Genomic DNA, 22,041 nt, shown 5'->3' with positions numbered 1-22,041 from the left:
GACATTTGAGTCTCTTACTAGTCTATTTCTAATAATTGGAGTGCTAAGTGCTGCTTTGGCGGTTGAGTTTTTTCTTACATATAGTGCTACTTCTAGAGGTCCAGTCCCCTAGGTCATTTGATATCTCTAGTCTAAGTCGAAGTTCCGTTCAACAAGCCAGTTATGTTAGATCGCTTGGCTTTTAGCCTATGATTAAACTTTCAAAGCACCTAGGAAGGTGGGATGCCAAACGATAGATCAATAAAGAGCAAAAAGTTTGCCAAAGAAAAGGGTAAAGGCTCAAAAGAGGGTTGACTAGGGAAAATATGCAAGGGTAGGAAATTTAAGACACAAAAACGGTCCAAGGAAAGCCTAACATCATTTTTCATACCAAGTTGGTCTAGGATTTCGCCTTGAAGCACATTCCGGGCAAATTCTAGACTACATATAATGCAAAAGAACTCACAAAGATCTCTCCACACATGGCACATGGAACTTAAGTAGAACATGTCTCCATAATCCAATTGATACAAATGAACTCAAAAAGTCACTTTTAATCTAAATAGACTAATTAGTGAAAGAAAGAGCCAAAAATTGAGCCTAAAGGCCAACATAAGAATCATTACTTCAATCATTTTTCCTTTTCAAAGATCAAGAATTCATATGTGAAAGTTTAAATAAGTTAGTACCAAGCAAGCCAAAATTTAGCCAAGGGGCAAAAAGTCACATCCAACACCATTTTTACTCCTAAACTACCTAAAACTCACTTCTACACTTAACATACCAGGCTTATTTCCCATAAGAAAGTGCCCCATAACCTACAAGGCTTATTTTCCTTAAAAAAGTGCCCCACTATCTATTATAGGGTCAAGCCGACTCAAAACTATCTAAAAACACGGGGTTCAAAAGACAATAGCATCCTCGGGAAAAGAATCGTGGCAAAGAAAAGCCAAGGATATTGCTAATACACAATAAAACATGGGCATACAAAAACTAAAAAAAAAAAATATCATACTAATATAAATATGTTGTAAAATAAATACTAAAATAAAGTCAATCTACCAAATTATCACACCCCAGCACAAAAATGTCCATCAAAATGAAGCCTCCCTCAATTTAAAAAGTTGCATTGTCCTCATTGCAAATATAGAGTAAAAACAGTATACTAAAGAGCAAAAAAGTGTAGATGAGCTCCCTTTTTTCATGGTGATGGTTGCACAAGTTGTGTCCTTGCACTTTCTCTTGCTTGTTTTCCTTGGTGTGCCAAAAAGGCCATTGGGGTCACTTTATACCCTAAAGACGGAGATTTCCCTTTGCATCCCTTCCCTTCTTTCCAGGCAAGAGATTCAATATTCTGCTAAATTTTAGTATTGTGGAAATGGTCTAGTATAGGCATTCCTGCATTCTGAAACATGTCAAACACATTGACACCATGACAAACAACTCAAGCCAACTCCCAAAATAATATGATTCTTAATCCAACTTATGAAATTAATAGCTCAAAATCCCAACAAGAACTATGAAATGGTTCAACAAAACACCACTTGAATTGGAGAAGAAAAGCAATGAACAAAGGTTACTCAGACTTCACCTTTGTTCGACAATTTCCCATTGTGACATTGCATCAGTAAAAATCATGCAGTGAGTTTGATTGCAATATACCAAAGCACAAAAATATGGGAGTTTCATAGTCCATTTATTTCGAAACAGTGACCACCGTTTTCATCAATTTATTTTAAATCAAGTTCCAAAGAGAATGTAATCCTAGAATCCAAAGTGAACAATTCTAACCATAATGAATCAAAATTCAGTGAAAGAACATTTAGAATATATTTATGATCCAGAACTTTGAAATCATGCTAAAGAACTTCAGAGACCATGCTATGTAATGGCTAAGAACTCAAAAACCAGCTTCACACTGCATAATTTTCACTTCATGCTTGAGTTCTAGTGATGTGTTCAGACTCCCTCTTGTATCCGAACCACACACCGGAACATACTTCTACACATTTCCTAATGTCGCTCGGTTACTCAAACTTCACCGGCAAACTAATTTCTCTCTCACACAATTTGTCAAACACGTTGTGTGAGTAAGGTCTGCGTACATTCTACCCTCCCCAGACCCCAAGATGTGGAATTTCACTGGGTTGTTGTTGTTGTTGTTGTTGTTGTGTGAGTAACATGAGCCAAACTCTTTCTACCAACGAGACTATTGAATTACCCTCCCAAAAAGTGGGATTTATAGTTCAACAATCATATCTTCATCTCAATCCAACAACAACACCAAAAGTTTCACACTTTGTGATCTAAGATTCACACAAAAAGAATCACAGAAACATAAAGCAAAGATGAAGAACAAAAGGGAAAAAAAATCTGCACGTAGAGAGAAAATGAGTGAGAGAGAGACCGAGGGAAGAGCAGACGAGGGAAACAGAGAACTGAAGAGGAGAAGATTAGTGTTACCTGGTTCATGGCTTGCGTGATGAGCGGTAGGGGTGGGCATAATTACCGAAAACCGAAAAACCGGACCGAACCGAATTAATTCGGTTTTTCGGTGTTCGGTTTTTCGGGTTTTCGGTTCGGGTTCGGTTTAAATTTTCAAAAATTTCGGGATTCGGTTCGGTGTTCGGGGTTTAGTATTCGGGTTTTCGGGTTTTCGGTTTAAACCGAAATATTATGTGTTAGCCCAAAAATATTAAATAGTTAGGCCCATGCCCACTAAATTTAAGTCCAAAATAAATAAAACCTAAGCCCACTTTCATTATCAGATTCAGATGTTAGATAAGTACAAAAATAAAAAAAGCCCACTTTCATTTCATTATTTTGTTACTTTTGTATCAAACCTAACGTATCCATCATTCCATCTTCCATTCTTCCATCTTCAGTTCTTCTTCTTCACACATCTAAGTTCTAACCTAATGTATCCCTATTCCTAATTTAATTTTCACTTGTCAGTTGACTGTCTCATTTAATTTTCCCATCACTATTTCTCTCTCTCTCTCTCTCTCTCTCTCTCTCTCTCAAGAACTTTCAGTTTCAGTGGCCTAATATTGTTCTTCATTTTCAAGAACATAAAAAAACATGTTCTTTTCATCTGCCTAATTAATTTACTCAATAATCTGTAAGTATTAGCATTTTTTATTCATTCTTTAGTGTTTTATTCATTTGGGGTTCTTCCATTTTTGTTCCTCTGCTGATGCATTAAGCTTTTTTTAACATTTAAAAAAAAAACTATTTTTCTTGTTGGGTCTTTGTTTACTTTGCTGGTGAGTAAAAGAAATGTTCCTTTCTCAATTAAAAGCCTTGATTTTTGCTATTTTTCTTGTTGGGTCTTTGTTTACTTTTGCTGGTTAGTATATTTTTTATTTTGTATGTGGAACTTTATTCTATTAACACTCTACTTAATATTTCATTCCTTGACCAGTTGCAGTTTTGCTAATTTGTGAATACCCTTTTCCACTATTGTTACCAAGTTTAAGGCAATTACCTATTTATTTTGGGTTTACAGGCCTATGTTCGGTGAAATGCCTATATTCAACGTGTTATTCTAAAGCTTATGGTTAGTTTCCGAGATTGTAATTAAATGAGTAGTTTTTTTAGATCTCTATGTATATGGAAAAAAGAAAAAGACTAGGCTGGTGGTTGTGATGTTATTTACTTATTTTTCGTTGTGGCTGGTGGTTGTGAAAAATGCTGAACTGGACTGCTGAGCTGCTGAAACTGCTGAACTGAAAACTGAAAATTGAAAACTGCTGCTCAATTGAAAACTGTCTGTTGCTGAACTGCTACTCCTGCTGAAATTGCGTAACTGCTGCTGCCGCTGAAAGCCTGAATTGAAAACACCGAATTAAAAAAACCGAAATCGAACCGAACCAAACTTCAAAAAACCGAAACCGAAAGAACCGAACCGAATTAGTTTGGTTCGGTGTTTGGTGTTCACTTTCAAAACACCGAACCCGAAATAGCTAAACCGAAGTATGAGAAAACCGAACCGAAAAACCGAACGCCCACCCCTAATGAGTGGTGTAGTGAGGGAAGAAGGGCGTGGAACTGTGTTTTAAGCCAAGAGGGACTTTTGCTTTCATGAGCTAAAATTGCAAAATTGAAGTTAAGATTTTTTTTTTAAAAAGTGGGTTGCCTCCCATAAAGCACCTCATTTAACTTCATGGCATGACAAGAATTAACTTTACCACTTTTCCCTCCACTTTGAGGATATGAATTGACTCCCCAACTTTGAATCAAGTTTCCGGCTATGCTCTTGTGGCGGTGGTACAAAAGCAAAGAGGTCAACTCTCGGGTGTCTCATCTTGCACTTTTTAGCCTTTAAGTGAGCGAAGTCATTTTGTCTTCTTGGCATATCAAACTTTAAATAAAATCGTCTTGTTCTTCACCTCCAAAATTCTCCATAAGTTCGGGTAGTTCAATTTCCATATCATCCACTAAGCACAATGTCGAAAAATGGTTTGAATGTGGTCTAAGACGCTCTATTTTTAAATTTGCTCTATATTTGACATCCTCACCCCCAAATGAACTAGAGTAAATTTTAACATTTTCCATGACACCGATTGACTCTAATTCCATTTTTTTTTGGCATCTCCAATAAGCATGCATTCGGTTGGATGGTATTCAATTCTTGATTCCTCATTTTCGTGATTAGCCTCTAACATAGGCATTATCTTCTCATATTGAGCATTTGAGAGTTCATCTTGATATTGTTCAAATGCACATGGAGGATTTTTGTGTTCATTCATCAAGCTATTTTGGAGATCAGTTTTCAAGTACTCCTCGAAGACTTTCTGTTTTCATTTCCTCCTTCAAGTAGGCATTCCATCATGAGCTTAAACTCTCTATTTTGACCAATCAACTTTTTCCACTTCTATATCCCAATCAATGTCACAACACAAAGTAGAATCGTGATAGTGGGGGTTTGGGGAAGGGAAGGACACATAAGCACAATTAGTCAAATGACTATTTTCACCTCCACATCTATCATATATGCTCCACACAAGGGTTCGCAATTGTGCGCACAACCCTCCCAGGGGAAGACTTTAAAAAAGTTTGCCAAGAGTAAGGTCCTCCACAATGAGGACATAGGTCATCAAAGTATGAACAACTACCATCCGATCGATTTTCATGGAATGATGCCATTCAAACACACAAAAGTAAAATAAAATAAAAAGAAAATAATTACAAAAATATTCACAAGTTTGGACTAAAGCAAGTTAGCTTATTTTCCAATACTAGCCTAAATAAACCAAATTGCTCTCCGACAACGGCGCCAAAATTTATAACGTCCAAATCCACTCCTCAAAAAGAAAGTATACACAGTCATCGCAATATAATTTATCCAACTATGAATAGACGTCAAATCCACAGTGAACAATATAAAAGCGATTGAGAAAGTAAAGATTTATCACCAACTAAGTTAAGCCAAACACAATTTCAATATTTGGTTTTTAATTTAAAAACTAACAAAGACAAAACTAACCTAGAAAGCAAGCAAGATGATCAATGGCCACAAGCATGGATATAAGGGAATTTACACTCAAGTAACGATCCATTGTATTTTACGATTTTATAACTAAGAGCGAGTTTATGTTAATAGATCATAATTTCTAAAATCTCACTGAAAGTCTTCTAACCAAATCAATGAATTTTACTCTAAATTTTTTCAAGCCTTAGAGTGTGATATTAGGCACAATCAATTTAACTTCAAGTTAACTATCATATTCCTAGCTCAAATTATTAGATGAGGTTTAAAGCTCCAAATCCTTATTTATTAATCTTTCCCAATCTCAATTTTCCTCTTTCGAGCTCAAATAAAAGTAAATGGGTGAGTCCTGGGTTAGCTAATCCCTTAAGAAGCATTGAAGAAACAAAGACCCACTTAATTAGTAATAAAAAATGTTCAATACATAAGCAAAATAAGAGATTTAATTCAACACTTGATAATGAATATTCTCATAAACAAGATTCAAGTGAGAGAATAAAATATAACACACTTAATGTTATATCCCGTAATTTTATACGTCGAGTTATTCGCAAGAGAATCGACTCAAGTTAAAGACGGGATCATTTTCGGGCACGAAACAGAAATCTTTAATTTCCGGTCTCTATTAGAAAATGAATTGCTTATGAATTTTACTTAGTGTAAAAATATTAATGGAAAGTTGGGATTAATTTACCATGATTAGATTTTTAAGTGGGGATTAAAACTTAATTATTCACTAATTAGGCACTAGTGGTCGTGTGGGCCCCACCAAGACATGTGGCCAAATTTGATTAGCTCAAGCCATGAGTGGGACATGTGTCCAACTAGTAGGCATGATATTTAAGTCAAATTGATGACTAAGGAACTCATTTATCATCTTTCAAACTTGAGAAACTTAGAGTTAGAGAGAGGGGCTCTCAAGCTTAGAGAGAGAGAGAAGTTCCCGGAGAGAGAGAAGTTCACGGCGCCACTATTCATGGTGGCACACTGTTCACGCGCACTGTTCATGCCGCCACTGTTCACGCGCCACTGTTCACGGCCAAGAGGAGAAAAATCCAACCCCATTTCTAGCCTTCCCAAAAATAATTCCTTGGTGTTAACCCACTATTTGGAGGTCCCTAAGTAGCGTGGAAGCATTATTGGAGCGATCAAACCATCCATTTTTGTAAATCGCAAACCCTAACTTTCTTGTGGAGTAAAGAACAAAGGTAAGAATTTCTATTGTTTTATGGGTTATAAATGTTTTATGCATATTGTGGTATGTTAATATGGATGAAATTGGTGAAATATTGTATGTTGAAAGTGGGTTGTGTGCTTGGGGAGCTAGCCGTGTAAATGGGTGTGTGATTGGGTTAATGAATAAAATTTTTGTAGCATGCTTGATTGTTGTAGAGTGGAGAAGAGAATAAAAATCATCAATATATGTATATGTGTGTAGTGTGGCCGTGTATAGCCCCAATGTTTGGCAAAGGATGAATCAGTATCGCTTAGTGTTTTAGTTGTCATCGTTATGAATTCTAGTTTGGAAATGAGAGTTTAATGTCCCAAATTGATATGGTGAATGTTGCGGACTGATTTGGAGAATTTTGTGAAATTAATGCAATCTTTATATTTATGAGAATTATATCGTTATAGTGTGGATTGTTGATACAAATCATGACTTAAAAATGACGAATGTGGTAAAGGGGCTGCTCTCGGTTTTTGGGGCTGTTTTCGGCCCAATTTGGAGAAATTGTTGGATCGTTGGAAATATTATGTGAATTGCTTAGAATGTTCTTGAATGTTGTTAGTATGGGTTTGGGTTAGTATTTGAATGTATAGGCGTTGATGTTGGCTTGAAGGTAAGCTGTTGAATTGAATATTTGGAAAGTTGTCGAATGATGAAAAAGAGAGTATTAATGTAATATTGTCTTTCGGATTGGTTATTGGAGTTGCTAGGTTGGTTATTGTGGTTGTTGTTGTTGATTTTGAGCGAGTTAAATTCTCGGGTTGGCCTATTTACAGGGGAAATGCTGCCGAATTTTCTGTAGAATTTAATGTTAGTTTGGAATGAATGGCTTAAGTGCCTATGTTTAATATTGGATATTCGTTGGCATATTTGTAGACCTTGGGGAGCTCGAGGCGTAGATTGAGATTTACTTTAGATTGGTTATCTTGGAGTGCGTACGAGGTATGTAAAGCGCAACCCTTCTTTCTTTTGGCATGCCTTAGTTTTCAATAGGCTAGGTTATGAGCCTTGAGGAAAATTCTAAGATTCGAAATCCGAGCACTCTATGATCCTTATATCTATTTCTTGGCATTCTTATGTATGATGTGATGAAATATGAACCTTTATGTTTTCGAAAGAATTGATTTCCAAACTTTGTAAAAAAATAGTTGTTTTAAAGAATTCCGTAACTACGAAACGCCGTATCTTTCACAGAAAGGCTCGGATTGCTTTGATATGTTCGTAGAAGTTTGTATGGCGTATGATGATTATGTTTTCCATAGGCGGGCCCGACTCGGGTCAATACCCGTCCGTGGGTCCCGCGACTTTCCTTTATGTAATTCGGACGACTTTTGAAAGAATTTGGTATGATTATCATTTCGAATTTCAAGTATGGTCATTTACTTATATTTGAGTCTATGATAATGATTTTATGCATATGGTTACTCATGACTCTGCTCGTGCGTTCTGTTATATCTTTTGCCGGTTCCCGGGCCGGTTCTGTTGTCGTGCGCATTTTGATATACTCCGGAGTTATGCTGTGTTTATGGTTCACCGAGCTACTCGCAAAAGCGGGTCGGGTTCCACCTATATTGGTGTTATGCTGTGTATGGCGTTATGTTGTGATGTGATATGTGACGGGGATACGGAGATTTGAAACTTTCTGGTGTTATGCTGTGTTATGGCGCCATCGACGGGTGGGCGACCATATTCTTCTGTACCCTATGCATTACTTACATATTTTTGAAAGTAAGCAAATTTTGATATGTTGGATTTGCACTTATGTTTGGTACTTCCATTTCGTTTATGTCTCAGATTTGCTTTCTGTATATTCTGCTTTGCATACTCAGTACATATTTCGTACTGACCCCCTTTCCTCGGGGGGCTGCGTTTCATGCCCGCAGGTACAGACGCACATTTTGGTGATCTACCCATTTAGGACACCCTCTTCTGCTGTTTGGAGTGCTCTTCTCATTTCAGAGCACACATTTTGGTATATATTCGTTCGCTATGTATATATGTATTTGTTCAGGGGCACGGCGGGGCCCTGTCCCGCCATATGATTCGGTTTGTCTGTTTAGAGGTCTGTAGACGTATTTGTGGGTGTGTGTGCCTACTTCTGTTCAGATGTGTTTGTATGATCCTATTCGCTATGGCAGCCTTGTCGGCGTGCATTTGTATATGTTTTGGGCCGTTGTGCCATTTGATAGCCTTGTCGGCTTTTGATACATTTGATAGCCTTGTCGGCTTTTGATACATTCAATAGCCTTGCCGGCTTTTTGATATATGTATATGCATATGGTTGCGTTTGAAATATGTCTAAGACAGTTTGATATAATTTGAGGCAGCGTGTGATATTTGTGCCTATATACGTTATCTGTATGTGATTAGATTTGGATAAGTGTGTTACGATTTGATATGTTTGTCTGTCTGGGTGTCCAAGTAGGGCACCAGTCGCGGCCCACGGGGCTGGGTCGTGACACTTAAATATGCAATATATAACAAGGAATTGAAGAAAGGATTAAGAGTTTGCTCATTAAAGTGCTCCAATTTTCTCTTCCAAAGTATTGGTTGAAGAATCCTAGCTTCCAAGACTTGGAAATATGGCCAAAGATGAAAGATATTTTGCCCTAAGCTTCACTTTTATAATTCCCAAATTTCCCAACTCAAACCATGACGAAAACAGCCAGTAAATTTCGAATTTGCAGATCTGATCCATTTTTGTATTTTTAGCCACTTTTTTCATTTTCTTCAATTTGGCTTCTTTTGACTTGTTTTTCACTTGGTTTCTCCCCGATCACTTCTCAATCATATAAAACTTGTAAAATAGAATTAAACAACATTAGATGCACTATTTTCTCAATCAAACATAGCAAAAATCTAAGATTAAAAAAAAAGATAAATTGGTAAAATATCAGCTTATCAAGGGCTGGAGTTGGAGGTTGGTGGTGGGTGTAGGGCATACAGGGGTAGGTTGGGGAATGCGTTGATGTGTTTATATTAATCTAGAAAATATTTTCCCTCAAATTTTTATGAATTTTTTTTTCAATAGGAAAACATTTTCCAAGATCTTAAATGCAACCAAACAAGAGAAAATAGGAAAACATTCTCTATCATGCCAAAATTTTATCCAGAAACCTATGGGCTAAAGGTATGAAATGCGCAGCAGATGTAACTAACAGGATGTCACTTTCTTCAAAGAACGTGAAATTTCCTCTATGAATTGATGTTTGGAGAAAAGCCAAGTGTCAAGCATCTAAGAGTTTTTGACTCTATATGCTACGTTTATATCCTTGATTCTAAAGGGAGCAAGTTGGACGCCAAGGCAAGAAAATGCATCTTTGTTGGATATGACGAAAGAAAAAAGGGTTGGAAGTGCATAAATCCGAAAACTCATTGTTTCGTTGTTTCTTGAGATGTCGTATCGGATGAAGTCTTCTGATATTATGTAGTTGCATCGGGAGAGAGTTCTAAAATATTGAAGCATGGGGTTTCAAGCTTACCCATCACATATGTTTCTCTAGATAATACAACTATAGAGGAGCTAAGAGAAAGGGAGAGCCTGGAAATTCAACAACGTGATATTAAGTAAGCAGATGATTTGTGTGGTTCACAAAGGCCAAAAAGAACTATTGTTAAGCTAGACTGCTGCAAAGATGAAAATTTTATCAATACATATTCATGCCTCTTTGCAAGACATATTAATGACAGAAGGCCTTCATCATTTGAAGAAGCATGAGGAGTCGGGAAAATATATCTTCACCATAGTACGCCCAAAAGCTTCGTCTGAGTTCTTCCACGAACAGTTTGAGATAGCTTCCAAAAAATTACTTTAAGGGGGAGTGTGAAAAATTAAAGTTGACTTTTGGAGGAATAAATATCATAGATATTTAGAAAATAATTCTAGAATGACTTCGAGCCCGTTTGGATTGGCTTATAAGTTGCTTATAAGCTGTTTTTAGTTTTTTTGAGTGTTTGGCTGGCCAGCGTAAAGCCATTTTGTGCTTAAAATAAGCCCAAAAAATTAATTGGGTCCGTTTGGCTTAGCTTATCTAAAACAGCTTATAATCTGAAAACAACTTATAAGCCAAATAAAAAAAGTTGGGCTGCCCCAATTTTTTTTTTTTAACTTATAAGCTGCTTTTTTTAAGCCCATCCTAACAGGCTCCTAGTGTAGAATCTTGGAGATTATTATCTTGAAGAAATATCTAGATATTCTGGAGCATTGCTAGGAATTAAGTTAACTAGATTTTTCTTGTAGATGTATCTAGAAGAATATCTAAAACCAAGCCGTTCAAGAAGTCTTCTTCCATAGCAAAGTTCTTCTATATTAAAGTATTCCTTATCCCTTCATAGTTTCCTTTTCTTTAATTGAATCTTCCAATCTTAGTTAACGATCTTTGATTAGCAGACGGTTTTCCCGATTTATTTTTTCATCTGCTATTCTCTACAAAGGACCAATGGCGGGGCTAGGTTGGGGTTCATTCAAACCCCATTCGGCAAAAAGTTATACCATATATATAGCAAATGTTGAACCCCCTTAGTTTCTTCATGTATTTATCTTTTTATATTTTTGAATTTCCTTAATAAAATCTTGGGTCCGCCACCGCAAAGGACACTTCAAAGCTATAATAAGAAAGTAAAAACACAATGATAAGGTTAAAAATCTAAAAACTTGACATTGAAACATGTCCCGTTGTTCATTAAGCTTAGGTGAGCTTGGAAAAGAAATGGAATCATTTTTGGACATCTGTTACTCTTTGGGCTGCCAAAACAAAAGACAAGACAGTGAGCAATTAGTCTAACAAGCTAAGCATTCCGGTCAGATTGAGCTTCATATAAAATTGACTAAAGGGTTGAAATTTCGGACTATTCTGCCACTCTTTGTAACGTTTTATTAAATATTATTTAATTTACAAAAGAATGAATGAACAAACCCAATTAAAATGATTACTCCATACTATAATAGCATGAATTCAGACTTTTCAATGTTTATTGTACACGCCGTTTTCATCTAATAGTGCATAAAATTATGGAACAAGTAGCTGGTCCTGTCCCGTATTTAATGATATATATCTTCTATTGACCTTTTCTATATACGTTAGGTAGTCATTTATAGGATCCAGTTGTCTTTAACCTTAGTGTCTTTCTAATATATATATATATATATCCATATTTAATGATATATATGTTCTATTGACCTTTTCTATATACGTTAGGTAGTCATTTATAGGATCCAGTTATCATTAACCTTAGTGTCTTTCTAATATATATATATATATATATATATATATATATATATATTACTATATATAATAAAGGAGAATCCAACTATTTTGTCATCCCCGGTTACATTGCAACTAAGCCTTCTCAACTAAAAAGCCATCTCTTCAAAATTTTCCCTCATATTTGTCTTTTATTGCTTTCATCTAAGGAATCTTTGATCATCCTCACGTGGTCATATTTAACATTTCCTAAAGTAAAGTTGCTCTCTATTGGATAATCAACGACGTCTTTGAATAGCAACGAAAAGGTCAACAGTCATTTATTGTCTCCACAGAATACAGAACAACTATCTAAAATGTGGGGCCCATCTAATAGTGCGTAAAATTATGGAACAAGTAGCTGGTCCTGTCCCGTATTTAATGATATATATCTTCTATTGACCTTTTCTATATAAGTTGGGTAGTCATTTATAGGATCCAGTTATCTTTAATCTTAGTGTCTTTCTAATATATATATATATATATATATATCCGTATTTAATGATATATATCTTCTATTGACCTTTTCTATATACGTTAGGTAGTCATTTATAGAATCCAGTTGTCATTAACCTTAGTGTCTTTCTAATATATATATATATATATATATTACTATATATAATAAGGGAGAATCCAACTATTTTATCGTCCTCGATTACATTGCAACTAAGCCTTCTCAACTAAAAGGCTACCTCTTCAAAATTTGCCCTCATATTTATCTTTTATTGCTTTCATCTAAGGAATCTTTGATCATCCTCACGTGGTCATATTTGACATTTCCTAAAGTAAAGTTGCTCTCTATTGGATGATCGACGACGTCTTTGAATAGCAACGAAAAGGTCAACAGTCATTTATTGTCTCCAAAGAATACAGAACAACTATCTAAAATGTGGGGCCCATTAATTTTTTCATTCTATGCCTCACTCCTAATTTGCAGGCACATGATTTTCTGATTGTCACATGGCTGTTGGTTGATGGAACTTCTTTCGCCAACCTATCATAGCAACGAAACAAGTAAAAAACCAATTTATATAAGCTGAATTTTTCTTCTGGAATAAACATGGGTTATAAAGAAACTAAGACATGCATTACGTGGCTATTTTTAAAAATTATATGAGAATATTTTTGATGGTTTTTGGTCCACAAAATGAGTGTCATATATACTCAATTTTTTTTTTCACACCTCTTAAAAATATTAATTAGAAGAAAATTTTAAACTATTTTACCCTTATTTATATTTTAAGATATAATCTCTCTTCATTAAATATTTACGTCATTTTAAAGGTCCGGCACACCAATTAAAAAAAATTAGCAACATTAATTAAGAGAGTTATTTTACTTGAAGATCATTAATCTCTCCCAAAGACTTCTTAAAAGTTTGTTTAATCATTTATTGGATAAGGATAATTTCGAAGGAAAAGATATGGTACGTGCTTGATTTCTTAAAGACCACTAATTCTGAACCAATTTTTAATAAAAAATCACTTAGAAGTGACCGGCAGGAGTAGCTTTTATGAGCTTGCAGAAAAGCTGATATTTGGGGAATATCATCGGTTGCAAAAAAGCTAAAATTTGGAGAATAACATTGGCAAACTATGTGCCAACACCCGCGTAATACAGAGTATGCAAGTGTAGGTTATTAAAAATAATTAATGTAAAGTAACTGTAGGTGACTTTTTAGTTGTCGAATTATTATTTCAATAATTTAATGGACAAAGAGCAGGAAAAAGTTACCTATTTTATTTTCAATAGTAATTTTGGGCCCGGACTTAACACGGGCTAAATGACACTAGTACACACACACATATATATATATATATATATATATATATATATATATCCGTATTTAATGATATATATCTTCTATTGACCTTTTCTATATACGTTAGGTAGTCATTTATAGGATCCAGTTGTCTTTAACCTTAGTGTGTGTGTGTATATATATATATATATATATATATATATATATATATATATAAATAAAGGTTAGAAGTTTGGGAAGTCATATTAGCCATGGCTTTGATATGGGCAACACTAGTAGTAGTTTCTATTGCGTATGCCTTGTATGAGCTGCTAAATATCCAGACAAGAACAAAGTTTCCTCCAGGTCCAAGGGGGCTTCCCATTTTAGGACATCTTCATTTGTTAGGGAAAAATCCACACCAAGATTTACAAAAACTAGCGAAGATACATGGTCCAATTATGTATTTGCGACTAGGACTAGTACCTACAATTGTTGCATCTTCTGCTGATGCAGCCGAGAAAGTCCTCAAGACATATGATCATATTTTTGCTAGTAGGCCTCATAACGAGGCAGCTCAGCATTTGGCATATGGTCAGAAGAATTTGATATTTGCAAAGTATGGACCATATTGGCGCAACATGCGCAAATTGTGCACTCTGCACCTTTTGACTAATCAAAAGATCAATTCATTTCAATCCATGAGAAGGAAACAAGTTGAACTTATGATCAAATCACTTAAAAATGAAGCTTGTGATCGCCTTCTTGTTGATCTTAGTGCAAAGGTTGCGTCCTTGAATGCTGACTTGACTTGCTTGATGGTATTTGGAAAGAAGTACATGGACGATGATTTGGACAAGAGGGGATTTAAAGCTGTTGTTCAAGAGGTTACGCATTTAGCTGCAACACCAAACCTTGGGGAATTTTTCCCCTTCCTTGGTGTAATTGATCTCCAGGGACTCACTCGCCAGCTCAAGAATCTTGCGAAGGTGTTTGATGAGTTTCTTGAGAAGATTATTGATGAACATATCCAGTCTCATGACCAGAAGCAATCCAAAGACTTTGTCGACACCATGCTTGACATTATGCAATCAGGAGGGGCAGAATTTCAGCTTGACCGTAGCCATATAAAAGCTATCCTCTTCGTATGTTGTTTTATTGCTTTATATTATAAGCTCATCATACGATTAAATTTGTACGTACTAATTTCCTTTTCTTTAACAGGACATGCTTGTTGCAGCAGTTGACACTTCAGCAACATCAATAGATTGGATCCTAACAGAGCTTCTTCGGCATCCTGATGCGATGAAGAAGCTCCAAAAAGAGTTGGAAGAAGTGGTAGGCCTTGAAAGAATGGTAAAAGAATCAGATTTGGAGAAGTTGAAGTACTTAGACATGGTTGTAAAAGAGGGCATGAGGCTGCATTCCGTAGTGCCAGTAACGCAACGTGAGGCGATGGAAGAATGTGTAGTTGATGGCTTCCACATACGGAAGGGATCCCGAATCATGATAAATCATTATGCAGTTCAGAGGGATCCAAATGTTTGGCCCGAGCCTGAGATGTTTTTGCCTGAGAGATTTGTTGGAAGCAATATAGATATTCGTGGACGTGACTTCCAACTTTTACCATTTAGCTCTGGCAGAAGAAGTTGTCCTGCAATGCAGTTGGGGATTATTACTGTCCGCCTTGTGGTGGCACAAATAGTGCATTGTTTTGATTGGGAGCTTCCAAATGGTATGAAGCCTTGTGATTTGGACCTTGATGAGCACTTTGGGATAGTAACATGCAGAGAAAACCATTTAATGGCTATTCCTACTTATAGACTAAATGAATAATGAAAATCATCTTCGATATTGTAAACCTCGTTTGGGGTTGTTACCTCATTAGGATGTGTAAGGTAAGACCTACCCCCTCGCTTGTACTCTCCCTTTTGAGGATTTTATTAATAAAAAAACCGCTAGACGCACTGTCTGGTGGTATAAATTCATTGAAAAAATCGATGATTACAAGGAGTTAAATTATGTGGATTTTTTTTTTTTGGCAATCAAGTACTTAATGCATTTTTTTCTGAATAACCTAATCAAAAGCATAATCCATAATCCATTCATTCGAATACAAAACAGTAAACATAACTTTTAACAGAAGAACCATACTATTACTAGGAGTTAGAACTAACTATAGCAATGTATGAACACTTGATTATATATGACTTTCCCAGTAGCTTTCACTTGCCAGATCAGCATTGGAGCAAATGAACTATGTAGCACCCTAAGAGCTAGCTTGCTGCTCAGCATCAGCATTCACTTTAGAAGACCTCTCAGAATCCTCAGATTTTTGCGGCTCCTCCATTAACAGTATCTGAAATTTGGCACCTGAATTTCTAGTAAGGATGTCTGAATGTAAGTATATCCAATAAAATCGACATCTTTGGATGTTAACATGCCGGCGCACTGCTGAAATCACTAGAAATTCACTGGCGAACTGCTTAAATCCGTGCACGGTGTCCTTGAAAACACCATGCGGATTCTTGAAGCTTCAACTTAAACTTTCAAGGATGTTCAGTTAAGAAGGTACACTAACACTATTATATGTAGGGCTCGTTTGGTTTGAAGACAAGTTATGATAGGGTCAATTATGTTGGGATAAGATTAGTTATGTAGGAATTAATTAGATTAGGATTAGTTATGCATGTATTAGTTATGCAGGTATTATTTAATTGATTGTTTGGTATGTTATATTAAAAGTTATATGCATTGCATAATTTCTAAGAAAAAGTTGTTTGTTTATAAAAATACCCTCCACCTTATATAGTAGAAAAGAGGTTTGAGGGACCTCCGGGTTATTTTTGTTATTTTCATTGTTTTACCTGGGATAACTAATCCCAGGACTGTTATTCCATATGAATAACTTATCTTGGTACTATTTTAATCTTGGGATAACTTATCCCAAGATTAGTAACCAAACAATGAATACGGCGGTACTAAATGTTTATCCCAAGACTAATTTTTCTTATCTGATCCATCATACCAAATGACCCTGTGCAGTTTAATTTGCTCTACACATCTTTTGTTATCTATCATTACAATACTGTGAAACATGATTGCTACAGACATCTTCTGTTTCAGGAATTGATTGAGCATTTAGATCAAATAGAAAATGTAATAATTGTTGAATCAGAATGTGAAGAGAAAGTTGCATCCCATGGTCATTAAATTATGCAGAAATTGGCAGCAAATTTGTGTGTAAGCGACCAAAGGGAAGAGTCAACTATCTGTTTTGTTATTATACTGGAGGTACGTCCAGACTTCTCTTATGGTAAATATACTTTAAACCATATGTAATTACAGGTAGCTAAGAATCACGGACATGTTGAAAATTCAATATTTAAGCATATAGAAAAGTCCAATTTAAATTTATGATGAGAAGATGTATCCGAATTCCACATGCTAACATTTAAGAAAGAATCATAGCAGAAGTCTTAATCATAAAGCAAAAAAAAAAAAAAAAAATAATAATAATAAAAAAAAAATCCTCCATTTGAATTAAATATGGTCTATATTTCCTGGGGAGTCTCTTTTGAAATTACTCTTTAATTTTACTCTCTTTGTCTCAATTTATGTGATACAATTCAAATTTTGACCGTGAATTCGGACATACAATCTGTAAGTTTTTTGAAAATCAACTCACATATTCAAAAACTACGTAAAAAATACTCCCTTTTTCCCAATGTAAGTGTCTTAGTTTGATTAGGCATAAAGTTTAAGAACTAAAAAGAGACTTTTAAATCTCGTGGTCCTAAATTACAAATGTGTGTAATGTAGTAAAATGTCCTTTGAATCTTGTGATTTTAAACTTGTCATGTAGGATGTTTGAATTGTCAACTTACTAAATATGAAAAGAGGCATTCTTTTTGGGACATACCAAAAAGGAAAGTAAGACGCTTAAATTGGGATGGGGGCGAGTACTATAAGTCACAATAATTAACAATTTAAAGTATTTAAAGGGCACCGCGGTCAAAAATTTTCTTATTTGACTCTCCAAATCGGAATTATATCACATAAATTGAGATAGAGGAAATAATAATATTACATTTTACAACTTCTAAGTGACCACTAATCCAAGATATGATCTTAACAAAAATCATTCTCTATATTCTAGGTCTTGGATTCAGTAACAGAAGCCATGGTTAATGGGGAAAAACCATGATCAAGACTAGCTTTCCATACTTTGTCAATATCAAACATCATGTTACCACACTCATGCTCCTTCAAACCTTCAAAAGCGTGCAAAATTCCAGCTATCCTCCATGCACTCATCACTCTTCTTGGCAGCCAATTCTGAGATTATAATATAAAGTCAATCGTCAATAAATTAAACAAGCACAAGATACAAAAAAAAATTAAGGATATTAAAATAATCTTTTCTAACCTCACAAGAGTCTACATTTTGGAGATGTTTTGGACTAATCATGGCTGGTGTGTTCAAGTAGAAGCAATCGTTGCGAGCTTTTCTAGGTGGGAATTGTGAATAAGGAATAAATAATGTCCCTTTTGGTGCCTTCAATTGTTCATCTTCACTCAATCCATCATCTACTAGCCACGTCTGCAATATAACACTTCAAATCAATCAACAACCTCATTTTGGTTGTTGGCGGCGAATCATGGGTGAAGTTTATTACTTCCTCTTTCAAAATTTATGTGACACAATTTGGATTTCGGGAGCCAAACTTTATTATTTTGACTGTACATTCGGATATGTTAGGGGCCATAAATAAGAGGTCTCCACTTGCTTGAAGTGGCCCAGAAAAGTGGGGCCAAAACTAACAAATCCTGTCATGTTGGACCTCGTCCATGATATAGGGGAAAGGGAAGGAGAGATCCTTTTCTATTTGTCCCTTGTAAACTCTAAATAATTGTTGTGTTTGACAAAATGATATATCTTTGGGTTAGGGGAGTGATGGGAAGTTGGAAGGGAGTTGTTATATATGAAATATCAAGTTTAAAAATGTTTTGGAATTAGATAAAACGGAATCTTGATTCACTTATAGGTTCTATATACCTTTGAAGCATTTGCACTTTTCGACAAGACCAAATTAGTTGCAGCCTCAGGAGTAAACTTTGCTTTAAGTCTCTTGTACTCTTCCTCGTCTAACGTGACAACCTATATATGTATAAAGAATTTACAACGGATAGGAAATATTAAAGAGTACAACCATAATCAAAGGAGGAGATTAATAATAATTCAAAAGACTAATATACCCGAATTCCTCGTTGGCACAGGGCAAGGGCAACAGAGTAAGCGACTTTGGACAAACGACGACGCCCTTGAAGGATCACTTGGGAAGTTCCTTTAGGAATGGAGTTAAGAATCACAGCAACAACAAGGCTACTTCCATCTACCACTTTCACTTTCAACTGAGAATGCTTCCTTATGTAAACTTCACCATTGTCATTTAGCTTCTCTTCCTACAAAGTTAGTAACATTTTTCTATAAGTATCAACTTGTTAGACTCTCAAAATTAACTATTTAATTTAATTTTACTTGCCTGATTTAACAGTCCGAGGCTCAAAACCTTTACGCCTTTCTGATCTGCTTCCATGATGGCTTCCTCGATCAAGTTATTAATCCTCTCTCTTTGCCATGGGCTAGAGTACTATAACAAAATTAAGAATCAGGACAAATAATCTCTTTAACAATGGATAGGAAATGAACAAAAATTAACAATCTTGAATGATATAAATTACTTGTATGCGAAACTTTGGAATAGCCCAAGTTTGTAATTTGAGGTCCTTGAACAAATTCCTCTCAATAACAAATGTGTGACCATAAATCCAAGTAATCATTATTGACCATAGCGTGACCGGCCACATTAACCACAAATACCACTTAGAGGTGTTGTCATGAGGCTTCGAGGCCAAGGATGCAAATCCTAGTCGTAGATGATAGATGGATTGTGGAGTCGTTAGATGTGTAAGGTGCACCACATCAGGCACTTCAGCTTTCCTCTCAACTGACTTTTCATACAATTTGTCTGACGACTTATCCATTGTACCAAATATGTAATCATACATTGGCATGAAAAGAGAATAGTTGGTTCTGAATTGTGTGTGATGTAGTGAGTGGTACCTGTGCCATCGATACGTTGATATCATATTACTAATGAAAGCGCTTATCTTAAGAGTAACTATCTTGTACCTGATGTGATTATGTAAATATATTTTTTAATCATCCTAACGTAAAATTTAAACTCATTGAAGTATAGGGCGAAGAAGATCACTCACGAGGGTGTATACATCAAGTACTTCAGAGGTGGGAACATAGAGAAGATCCACTTAGGAATAAGCTCAAAGTTGCAATGGCCCATGTTGTTCATGAAATCAATAAAGGTGGTGTAAGCAACAAATGAAGATATAGAAGTAGTCCCAGTGAATTCTGTTGCAATTGCTGGTATGGTAAAGAGGGCGTAATAAACTAGGACCTCAGCAAACGGATGAACAACAGCTGCCAAAATACAAATAAAAAAAATTGTTCGTAAATCGGTAACCGGATAGTGAAAATTTTCTTTACACGCACTACAATAAACAGAGGTTTTTCCAACCGGCATTCAGTGAAAAATTTATGTTATAAAACACGGTTTTCCTACCTCATGCCCACTGAACCAGCTCACAGAAAATGCATAATGGAAAACAGGTTTTCGTTGAAACGCTGAGAAAATTTTCTAATTTTTCCATGTGAAAACACTACTACTTAGGTTTTCCAACCGATATTCAGTGGGAATAGCTACTGAACAATTTTTCAGTGAAAAAATAGTGATTTTTTAGTTGTGACGATCAATGTACATAATGCATTTGAAGAGGACTTACAAGTGATGGGCTCAGTAACAATGGAGGAGTGGTGATGAGAATGATAACGAGAATAGAGAAAATGGTGGTGTAGAGCTCTGTGAAACCAGTAATAGAGAAACTCCACAGGACCAATATGGATCAATGCAGTTATAATGATCCCATCAGTCCTCCATAGGGGCCAGTGATGAACCTGTTCCATCTTCAGGTATCCACTATAGTACAACAACCCACTAAATATGATATGATCATCCCTATACAATAACAACAAAGATAACTATGCCTCAGTCCCAAATTAGAAAAAAATTAAAAAAAGAGGGGTGGGGTGTGTGTGTGTGGGGGGGGGGGGGGTTGGGGGGAGGGGTTGGAGAGTAGGGTGTATTTGTGTTGTACTTTATCTGTCCTACTAGTTTATATGATCCCATTTCCGTTTCAGTCAGTTCCAAAATGATTACTAATTTCTTCCTATTGTGGAGTGGAAGAATTTGAAAGGAAGCATATATACCAGTTTCTTTCTCTGTCGACTTGATCAAATTCGATGTTCTTATCAACGATCCGATTATTACCCTTCACAGTCCTGTAGCGAGATAAGGATATCCATATCTGGTTTTGAATCATTCTCGAGAGTAGAAGTGGGAGTATGATTAGGTATAAAATGTCACTCTGGCTGAAGAAAGAGTATATGCTATGACACACAAATGGTGTCAATACCAAATACTTCATCCAAAGCAAAAAAAAAAAAAAGTTAGAAGAATTATATTCTAGGTATAATGACTTCATGATTGATATAATTAAAAAACAAGAAAACTTTATACTGAAACATGAGAGATTTCAAGAAAGAGTTTGCACCTTGAAGTTGCCAAGGCGTGTCCATGGCCATTCTGTGAGAATGCCTGGTTTAGAAGCCATGTTTGTGTTTCTAAGTACTTTTTGTTTCCCACTTGAGCTATATATAGTACATCTCTTATGTATATAGAGGTATTTCATGACCTATTCACTTTTAGTAGTCAAACAAGTACTGCCTAGTGGAAAGGGACCTTATTTTTTGGATTTTTTTACCAAAGTAAGCTATTATTTGAGCCAATTCTCCAAAATAATACGTTTTTTTAAAAGTTAACCGAACTAGCATAAACGTATTCCTGAGTAACGAATTAGGTATTATTTTATTCAAAAATTCCAACGGACAAAAAAGTCATCGGTTAACAGCGTTAAAATATAATTCGTTACTGCCAATAACGTATTATGGCTAATACGTTACTGACAGTAACGAATTTAGAAATTCTAGGTACAAACAATCTTTCTATGAAATCTGACATTGATTGATCCTAAAGTCGTAACCCGCAATTACGACTTCAGCATAAAACGTAACTGACAGTAACGTTTCTTCTGAAACTAGGCACGCGCAATCTCTTGCAGAGAATCCTCACTACAAGAAAGTAAAGATACGACGACATTTATTTAGTGACATTTAAAATAAATGTCGGGGAAAAAGGAATTTCTCGACATTTATGAAAAA

The 22,041-nt window shown here is 35.6% G+C and overlaps 2 protein-coding genes and 1 long non-coding RNA gene across 3 annotated transcripts; 1 reads left to right on the top strand and 2 right to left on the bottom strand.

Moving 5' to 3' along the window:
• Window positions 1-1,069: 1,069 nt before the first annotated feature.
• On the bottom strand, window positions 1,070-2,719 carry LOC132602396 (uncharacterized). Its single transcript, XR_009567764.1, has 2 exons — window positions 2,443-2,719; window positions 1,070-1,384 (listed from the first exon to the last, which is right to left on the bottom strand). It is a non-coding gene; the product is annotated as an uncharacterized LOC132602396 (long non-coding RNA).
• An 11,192-nt stretch (window positions 2,720-13,911) lies between these two features.
• On the top strand, window positions 13,912-15,653 carry LOC132603731 (cytochrome P450 71AU50-like). Its single transcript, XM_060316915.1, has 2 exons — window positions 13,912-14,827; window positions 14,907-15,653. The coding sequence occupies exons 1-2, from the start codon at window positions 13,955-13,957 to the stop codon at window positions 15,516-15,518; spliced, it is 1,485 nt and encodes a 494-aa protein (XP_060172898.1). The 5' UTR covers window positions 13,912-13,954; the 3' UTR covers window positions 15,519-15,653.
• Window positions 15,654-17,696: 2,043 nt separating this feature from the next.
• On the bottom strand, window positions 17,697-21,528 carry LOC132603730 (very-long-chain aldehyde decarbonylase GL1-4-like). Its single transcript, XM_060316914.1, has 10 exons — window positions 21,375-21,528; window positions 21,031-21,242; window positions 20,547-20,779; window positions 19,965-20,184; window positions 19,428-19,809; window positions 19,225-19,336; window positions 18,942-19,144; window positions 18,742-18,843; window positions 18,112-18,285; window positions 17,697-18,020 (listed from the first exon to the last, which is right to left on the bottom strand). Exons 1-10 carry the CDS (start codon window positions 21,510-21,512, stop codon window positions 17,838-17,840), a joined length of 1,959 nt encoding a protein of 652 aa, XP_060172897.1. The 5' UTR covers window positions 21,513-21,528; the 3' UTR covers window positions 17,697-17,837.
• Between the last annotated feature and the right edge of the window lie 513 nt (window positions 21,529-22,041).

The sequence above is a fragment of the Lycium barbarum genome, chromosome 7 (genome assembly GCF_019175385.1).
Source record: "Lycium barbarum isolate Lr01 chromosome 7, ASM1917538v2, whole genome shotgun sequence".
NCBI classification, from domain to species: Eukaryota; Viridiplantae; Streptophyta; class Magnoliopsida; order Solanales; family Solanaceae; genus Lycium; species Lycium barbarum.
The sequence above is the reverse complement of the archived record's forward strand: the minus strand, read 5'-3'. Positions and strand labels throughout refer to the sequence as shown.

What these genes read in the sequence shown, in the direction of transcription:
- LOC132603731 (XM_060316915.1), top strand. Translation starts at nt 13,955, where the DNA reads ATGGCTTTGATATGGGCAACACTAGTAGTAGTTTCTATTGCGTATGCC. An exon ending in ATATAAAAGCTATCCTCTTC is followed by an intron (nt 14,828 to 14,906) that starts GTATGTTGTTTT and finishes TTTCTTTAACAG; the next exon opens with GACATGCTTGTTGCAGCAGT.
- LOC132603730 (XM_060316914.1), bottom strand. Translation starts at nt 21,512, where the DNA reads ATGAAATACCTCTATATACATAAGAGATGTACTATATATAGCTCAAGT. An exon ending in TGTGCCAACGAGGAATTCGG is followed by an intron (nt 18,844 to 18,941) that starts GTATATTAGTCT and finishes ATACATATATAG; the next exon opens with GTTGTCACGTTAGACGAGGA. An exon ending in AAAGTGCAAATGCTTCAAAG is followed by an intron (nt 18,286 to 18,741) that starts GTATATAGAACC and finishes GTTATATTGCAG; the next exon opens with ACGTGGCTAGTAGATGATGG.